Source organism: Corvus brachyrhynchos, unplaced genomic scaffold (assembly GCF_000691975.1).
Source record: "Corvus brachyrhynchos isolate BGI_N302 unplaced genomic scaffold, ASM69197v1 scaffold70, whole genome shotgun sequence".
Taxonomy (NCBI): Eukaryota; Metazoa; Chordata; class Aves; order Passeriformes; family Corvidae; genus Corvus; species Corvus brachyrhynchos.
In genome coordinates this window covers 4,162,119-4,171,202 of record NW_008236217.1, presented here as the reverse complement: position 1 = coordinate 4,171,202, position 9,084 = coordinate 4,162,119, and the positions used below count along the sequence as shown (strand labels likewise).

The window sequence follows — 9,084 nt, the reverse complement described above, 5'->3', positions numbered from 1 at the left end:
TCCTGCTCCCATGTAAGTCAACGGAAAATTCTCATTCCTCTCAGTGGAACAGGTCTAGACAATTACGTGCTTTTAATGTGTTACAGTTTAGTCAGATCCTCTCTCAGTATGCAGAATAGTAACACATAAAAAATGATGTCAAAACCCACTTCTTCTGAAAAGTATTTTTATCATAATTTTTGAAATTATTATACAGGAATACTGAAGATTTGGGTCTTAAGTTTGGCAATCACTGCTTGATAGCTGAAATGTCTTAACATCCTCACCAACGTTCTAGTTTAGATAAAAGCATATTGCCCACAAATGTTACTATATAGTATGAACTACATAAAAGGCTATTTTCCATATACTGTTACAGGGGTTACATACGATTGCCTATACAGCTGTAGTAAGCTTTTTGCCTTCCTTCCTATACGTTGTAACATCATAGGATAAAAGGCTGTATTTAAAATCAATGTCGTAACAATATGTTTAGCTATATAGCTGCACTTTACAGCACTGGTCTCTTGATATGCTGCCATACGAACTAGAAAAAAAGTAACAAATAGAGAATGCTAGCTTCAAACTGGCACATACTTCTGATTGCTATGTTAAAGCAGACAGAAAGATGTTGAGTTCCAATGATAAATCCACAGTGGATTTTTCTAGCGTTACTGCCTATGAATCTAAGAAGTTAACACAATAGGAGGCCACTGTACAGCTAGGGTAAAGAAAAGCCCCACATGAAATATAAGCAAAAAGGAAATAAGGAAGCAAACAGATGGAGCACACAACAGGAGAACAGCTAGTGAAGTACAGCAAGCAGAAGTTCCACATTATTGAAAAAACCAAATACTTCAGGGAGAAGCTGGTGAGTAAAATTCAGTCAGGGGCTTTTTTCTTCTACCTTGTACCCAGGAACTGATTTGGGTAATACAGAACGTTTGGAACCATCTTTTCTTGGAGTAGCACTTTTGTCTCTTGTTTTTTGTCTTCCCTGAAAAGAATCCTCCTGGTTGTCTGTGGCGCAATCACCTTCAGATACATTGCCAGACGAATTGTCCTATAATAAAAATACCATAGCTATATTTTTTTATTTTTTGGATAGACAGACAAGTCTTTCCTATGCCCCTTAGAGCCAGCTAAGGTAAGAGAAGGATACATCATTCCTTCTGCAAAAGCATGGGGTTTATCACATCTAGAACACCTTTGTTCACAACATTCTTAATCTGTTTTTTTCTGGTTTGAGAGACTGGTGTCAGCAACAGCAGTCATGTTTTCCAGTTGGTCTTAGTACCAGTGTGGGGAGCACAACAGTGTAATTCTTTGAACCATTTTCCATTAGAAGCCAGAAAGAAATCCACTAAATGCAAGATGCTGTTTACATCGTATAGGGCCAATAAAAAATTAAAAGTGCCCTTCTCATGTATTTAAAGTGTACAAGCACTGCTTTGAATTAAACATGTGAAGGTTTTTTTCTGCCACCTTCATCTACTATTTTCACCAGGAGCAATCTAAATATTTAATTTGGACTGCAGCAGAAGAATGCTATCAATGGCAAAACAGGCATCCATATTTAATATAGAACCAAACAACAGAATTTATTTTGCAGTTACAAGTTGGGTTTTTTTTTTGACGAATGAGGAGGCAAGAAAGATGGGAAGAGGTTCAAAGAGGGGGAGAGATCAATGTAAGCATAATTAAGAGCAGCAGCACAAGACTTTTCTCAGAAAAGTGTTAATAAAGGCTTCCAAAAAGCTCCAGAAGGAAGCAGTGTGATTACTAACGTTTATTACAATAAAAACCAAGAGGCCAAATAACAATGGTGCCCTACAGTAACACTCTGTAAAAACACAATAGTAATCAGCCTGTGCCCCAGATCCTAAAATCAAAAGAGATAAAACAGACACAGGGCAAATGGAGGAGTGTAACACAAAAGCAGATTAAACTATGTGGCAACAAGAAATGGTATGTTTCACCATTATTTTAGGGGAAGGGTTATTTAGGATAGCCCCACTAAAACACTATAGAGAAGAAAACTGCTACCAACTCCAACAGTGTGGGGAGGGTTGGGGGGGATGAAAAAGGAAAAGGTATAAAGCATATCATGGGACTCACCAGGGAGATCTGACAAATGGTAGGTAGCCCAAATCAGACAATGTCTCACCTCTAAGTTTTTTTTGAACTATATGCCCCCCTCCATGACTGACTAGCTAAGAACCCCTGCTCCCATAAGCCAAAACCACTTCACAGGAATCTGATTATCAATTTTCCACACTTCTCTACACTTTTCAAACCCAGGGACATTTTTCCTTCTGCATTCTGCCACAAAAAAAAGATTTCTGAGCCTCTGTAAAAATCAAAGGATAGTCTGCTTGGTTCAGTTACTTTTCTTTACCAATAATGAGAATGGAAGTCAGTGGAAAAGGAAACTGGGAAAAAATGGTTAAAGACCAACTGACCAACTGTAAAAAAGCTGGAGTGTGATTAAATCAAAAATTTGAGTTGACATTTAGCATGTTGTGTTTATATGATTTCTTCTTCTCAAAAAATTGCAAGCAGAAACAGTATATTAAACACCTGTATTTCCTTTTGTTAACCTACAAGCTGACCTCTTCCATTCTTCTTCACTTAGAAGTAGCTTACGAAATTCAAATAAGATGAATATTTACATGCCAAAATTTAGAATTGTACATACCCATTGTCAAACAGGTTCATCAATCACACTAGAAATTGCTAAATGCACTGTGACATTCCACTGCTGTTAAAGTTAGGGTTAAACTTCTGGAAAGACATTGTCACCAACATACAAACTGCACCAATACACCAATGGTTCAGTTGTACTCAGCTAATTTGAAACTCAGCTAGCTCTCAAGCATTTAAAACACTATCAAGGTACATAGGTGAAAGTTTCCCTTAAGTTTCAGCTAACAGTTAATTTTGTATTTGCGTTAAGTGGAGAGAACATAAGTATCTTTTTAAATATGTATTGTAAAGCAAAAGCACCAGTGCTTTTTACCTTCTTTTTAAATTGGAATGAAGTAACTGTTTCTATACTGAGTACTTGCTGCTTCCACATCACAAAAAGTTATGAGGTTATCAACACCTTTGCTTTGGGGACAGATTCTGTGGGACTTCAAACAGCAAAATATACTGTGACCTGAACTACAATGTTCATTCTCCTCAGAAATGCCAGCAACTTCCCTTTGGAAAAAGGGCATAATGAAAAGCTGCACTGGGAAGTTTCTTGAAAATTTCTTTAAACAAAACAGAACAAACAAAAAAAAGAAAAAAAAGAAAAAAGGCCTGAAATTTCAAATATTTGTTCAATTTACTTTGAAAATGGACCAAAACAGAAAGCTGGAGAGCAATGTTATGAAATAAACAGAAGTACTTAAAATGGTCTTCCCTTCATTTCGCAAATGTTAGAAGATTCTACAAAGACACTAGTTAAACTAACAAAAGTGAAGGAAAGGATTTTTTTGTTCAAGAATACTTTCAATTTATCTCACCGAATTGCCTTTGGTTTTCCGTTTTTCATCACCTCGCCCTTCCTCTGCATCATCTGAATCTCCATCACTGTCCAATGCTGGCAGCTCTGGATCCAAAGGAGGCTCATAAAGAGCTGTGTTTAATGGCAAGTAACGAAGCTCATCTGGAGAGTATCTGAAGTTAAATAAATAAAATTCATTCATTTATGTGTACTTTATGCATAAGCATTAAGTCACACAGTATACAGGAACTTCACTGAGAAAGAGTCTCCTTTTTTTCAGGAAGGCACATAAAAACATGCAGTTCCAAAAACAAAGGAAACATACTAATTTCTCCTCCCAAATGGGATACCATGTATAGTACTTGTCTTCTTTGTAGAGCAGATATTCATGGAACACAGGAGAGTGTATTTGCAAAGTTTTAACCAATCCATGTTACTGTGCCCAACAGACCATACACTTTGTTTATGAATGTACAGTGCCCCATAACGTGTACAATTCTAACCCAGGGCACACAAACATGTCCAAAGCAAAGTAAAGAATACAGCTGTATAGCTGATTATTGAGAACAAAACAATGCATATGAAAATATAACTTCAGAAGAATGTAAAGATCTAATCCTACTGCTTATAGCCAGATACAGCTTAACATGCATAATCTACCCTTTTTCTTTTTTACTTTAAGGACTAAGAAACAGAAGTCCTCTTACTGCTGAGGACAAGCATTGTAAGGAACAGGATACTGTCTTGCTGCATATTTTGAAAGGTTATGTCCTTCACTGAGATGGAAAAGCAGCTTCACTTGCAGTTCACTTGCAAAATAAACATAATACGTAGTAATTTTAATTCAATTAATTTAATAAAATTAAAGTCCTTCAGGAACGTCCTGTAACATGCAAATTTGGGGTGGGCTGGATGAACACACACTGGAAGGAGCAAGGCACATGCAGACGAAGAGCTTCTCTAAAGAAAACCAAGCACATATAGCATGAATACCATCTCTACTGTACAACAGAAAGACTTCAGCAAAATCTTCAAATCCGTACAGATTTGTTCAACGGTAGCGTGCCACTGGTAAAATCTTAAATTTATGTCAACAGTCAAGTAATATGTTTTTCATTAAATGCAAAGATCCATTCTGCACTGTCTTTCTCTTTACAAATCCAACATCAAACTTAGCCCACAAGACCAATCAAATTTTTTTTAAAGAGTTTCTAAAAATTCAAAATAGAACAGCAGACTGTCACACAGAAAACACATGATCACAAGCCAGCATTACAACACTTTGATACAGAAACATTAATTTTAGCACACATGCAGAGGCAGATGATAAGTAAAAAAGGACGGTGGCAGGAGTGAAATCAATGCCTCTTTTTACCATGGTAAACACCTGAGCAGGACAAATCTCAGGCACTGCAATACACCAGCAGAGGCAGTGCTCTTGCAGTCAGTACTGTGTTGTTGACACAAGCTGTCACACTATGCATCTTTGAAGACTGGCAAGTGTCTCAAACATAGAATTAATTTGAAACCTTACAGCAAAGACACTGCAATGTTTTCCACCTGCTACATGTAGACAAAAGAGATCAGTGCAACAGAATTGGCAGTTGAAACGCTTTCAAAATACCTTTTGTAGTACTCCTGGAACTGGCCGGGTATGAGAGCCACTGGATAAGGACTAACCTTTGTTCTCTCTGTAGGCAAGATTTTGTATTTCCCTTGAGGCACCTGGATAATCTGCATTGTTTAATATAAAACAATGACATTTTTGTTTCACATACAAACTGTTGAGCCTTCCTCACCAACTATTCCCCCAACATTTTTTAACTTGCCAGTTTTACTGAATTGGAACAGCTACCATGAAAAACTCAATTCATTAAAACCGTTAAGAGATCCCACTCACAAAACAGTATCATGGATTAAGCCAATCACTAAGCATCTAGTGAACTGAACAAACATTAGGTAAAACCACTTTGAACAGTATACTACGAAAAATAATCTTGAAATTAAAACCTAGCAATCGAAATAGCAAACATTAGCCATTGTGAGTGGCACCTTTAGCATGTATTATCATTATTGGTTGATATGGCTTTAGAGTAGAAAGAACACATCCATCTAATTCGGAAACCAGACTGTACTACAAAAAAAACCCATTAATAATATAAATATATGAAAAGAAGAAGCTTACACATAAGCTTTCCTTCTCTCAGAAGGAAAGAGAAGTAATTATCCACTATCTTGTCTCTAACATGGGACAATACCAGGAAAACGAAAACTTTCCTTAATTGTCTGCCATGTAATAATTTGCAGAGAAAATTTTTGCTTTACTGCCTTTATAGAAGCAGAACAATATTGCTTCAAAATGCAAGATAATTTATTTTAATCAAGCAGAGGCATGTAACATATGCAATACAAAAATAATGTAACACCTAACAAAAAACAAGGGCATAATATTGACAGGCAGCACACTTTTAAGTAATAAATAGTTTTCTTTTCTACTTCAGATACTGTCAGGCAAAATTTTTGAGGTATTCAAAAGAAGAATTCGCCATTTATGTGAATCAACAACCCCCTTAGTCTTATGCTACTACTATCAGAATAAAGACATGATAACAAAATAACACTGAAATTTTTAGAGCTTCTGAAGACAGGTATTTTCAAGTTTAAAAAGTCTGCAGATTAAATATATTTGAGATTGTTATTTTAGCAGAATTACCCATTTAACATCAAAGCTGTAAGTCCCTATATGAATGAAACAATGATCAACCCCTCTGGAAAATAGCTAAAATGGTACCAAACCCAACTTCACTAGGTAAGCAATTTAAATGTGCCTACGTGTGTCTGTAAATCAAAATAGGCTCTTCTTTCTTCCATCCGCTCTCGATTTAAATTGCTGTTGAATTCTGCAGCTTTCTTGGCAGCTTTTTTAATATATTCTGGAACTTTACTGGCTTCTACTTTCTGTGTGTTCTGCTGCTGCATTTGCTGGAATAAAAACAAATATATTAATTCACATACTTTTCACTATCAGTTTGAGAAGAGCTTTTTCTCACACTCATGTCACAGATTTGGTTCACTTGAATGATAACTACTTACAGAATACTCTTTATAATGATCAGTTATTCGCTGTCGTTCTTTCTCTTGCAGTATAACAGAATATTCAGCATGTTTGGCAGGGTATTCTTTAATCATAAGATCAATTACTTCATCACTACGCAAAGCTGTCAGACCTAAAATAAATAAAACCAATAATGATGCTATCTGGCAAAAGTAACTGTAGGTTATTTATATCCCACAATGACCAACTCAAGTTTTTGAGCAGCTAAAGACAACAACCTGCTGTGCACAATGCTTCCCTTTCTCAAGCAGCAATGAACTTTTGCCATGCAGCTTTCAAGGTTGATTAGGAGTTTGCTCGTACCCAAGGCTTGTGTAATTACTTACAGCTACAGACCCTTTCACATTGACCCAACCACCTACTTAAAGGCACTGGTGAAGCAGAACCTTTGTTCTAGATGGGACCTCCTGTACTGTTAGTTTCAGTTTCCAATGCTAGTGAAGTTTCATTACCCTGCAGAACCATTACTGAAATTACGAGGTTTACATAACGTCTCTATACAAATCAAGGAAGAATCATTATGAGAGCAATTCAGAGCAGCAAACTGCACACAGACTCCTGACTCCCAATTAAAGCATTTCAAGTTCAGAAGTCAGAATGCCTCAGTTTGCAGCTACAATGCAGAACTCCTCCTGTGAAGGTTCCAACACAACTAAACTCCAAACATGGACAACAGCACGGAATGACTTATATTACTACAACTGATTATAACTATAATTTTAAAAACAGGGGTAGCTAACTCAGCACATATCTCTATTGGATATAACGGGCAAAATGTAACATTTTACTTCTATTAATAAAAATTAAGATATGGTTCCCTTACCAATAGCTAAGTTAAAAAAAATAGAGAGCTGGCAGGCAAGAAATAAAGGTGTTATACTAAAGATTGGCAGCATATAAGATGACAGACTCATGATACACAGAAAAAAAATCGTGGCAGCATCATTTAAACTCTAACATGTCCAAGTCACGTATATCAGCAGAGTAAGAAAAAAACTCTTTCAATATAAGCCTCAGCAATTACATCAATCCATTTCAACTACATTCAAGCGCCTTAATATACACTCCTCGAATTTCTAACATAGAAGCTGAACCATTTAAGATACACTGATGTTTCCTGAGCTCCAGTGCAATGCAGGAAAGTAAGACTAATGTATATAAAGACACCATGTACATATATATGTGTAATATATACCACCACCTACATATATATATACATATATACATAACGTATTTATATGACACCACACAATTATGGTGGTCTCTTTTCTAAGAGAAAAAGGTTCTAGAAGTTAATTTACAATATAGCAAAATCCTCTCTAAGTAATTAGAATAGATCCAAAATATATTTGTTAATAATAAATATGGAATATTGATACATCATGGCCAATTTACCAAGCTAATAATAAACCAGTGCTAATTTCAGAATTTATGCTGTCAGTTAAGAGGGATGCAATTCTTCTCTAGCAAACTGAACCCACTTTTTCAGCATGCCATACTTTTTCTACTGTAATAAGGAGTCTAACAATTTGTTTTCTTACCTAGTGTGCACTGAGTCTCTGTGATAACATTTAGTTCTCTGAGGTAGAGTTTCTCCTTGTGAGATAAATCTCGCCTTTCTAAATCTCCAAAGAAAACAAAAAAGAGAAATAAAAATGTGTGCAGTAACTGAAACTCCCCCATGAACAGTGTAAGAATACTTCACAAGAAGTTTGTTTCCAGGAACCTAGAGTCTGTATTATACCATTATTCCAAGGAACATGACAACTTTATAAACTAATTTTAATAAACAATGTAGGAACATGGTAAATTTTCTTGACCTGTAGTAGGTCAAGACCCTGCCTATAGTTACCATTTACAGAAAAACTAAAGAAACCTGATGTACAAGTTCAAATGCAGAAATTTTTACCAAGTACTGAAAGCACAGACTTTTTTCTTTTACTGTGACTTTTAAAAATAAATTCCCCAACAAAAGAATCAGATTTGACAATTCTGAATAATGAAGGCTCAAATACTAGAACCTCCACAAACATGTTTTTTTAAATTTTTCCACAGTGTAGGAGTGTTGCCATAATTCAGGAAACAGAATAGAGAGGTACAGTTATATAGTAAGAAATGACCAACAAATCACTTAAAAATAGAATTGACATCAATTTTTAAAAGGTTCTTGCTGATCTAACCCCCAATCAGACTTGTTCACAAATTTTCAGTGGCAATACCATGAAGTCTTGCATTACTTCAAAAAACCACTGGATACATTTTTAATATGCCAGTAATGAAAATACAAAGTACAACAAGTATAATCCAGATCTGCTTTTGCTGGGTCTTTTTTTAAGCAGTTAGCTCATCCTATAACCAAAGAAGCACACACTACATCCAAACTGTTTACAGACACAAGCTTTTAGAAGAAAAACTTTATTTAAAAATAAATACCTGGATATTTTCTTTTAAAAGAAGTCACACCCAAATATTCACTAACTTGCTCCTGAAGCATATA

General features: G+C 35.7%; 1 protein-coding gene across 1 annotated transcript in view; it reads right to left on the bottom strand.

The window, feature by feature from the left end:
• Nucleotides 1-9,084, bottom strand: part of PHF10 (PHD finger protein 10) — a 15,648-nt gene that overhangs the window by 5,846 nt on the left and 718 nt on the right. The window contains exons 2-8 of the mRNA XM_017744917.1: nucleotides 9,021-9,084; nucleotides 8,129-8,212; nucleotides 6,566-6,699; nucleotides 6,305-6,454; nucleotides 5,097-5,206; nucleotides 3,492-3,645; nucleotides 887-1,042 (exon numbers count right to left, since the gene is read on the bottom strand). Coding sequence (XP_017600406.1) covers nucleotides 887-1,042; nucleotides 3,492-3,645; nucleotides 5,097-5,206; nucleotides 6,305-6,454; nucleotides 6,566-6,699; nucleotides 8,129-8,212; nucleotides 9,021-9,084 — 852 coding nt within the window. The remainder of the gene's footprint in view (nucleotides 1-886; nucleotides 1,043-3,491; nucleotides 3,646-5,096; nucleotides 5,207-6,304; nucleotides 6,455-6,565; nucleotides 6,700-8,128; nucleotides 8,213-9,020) is intronic.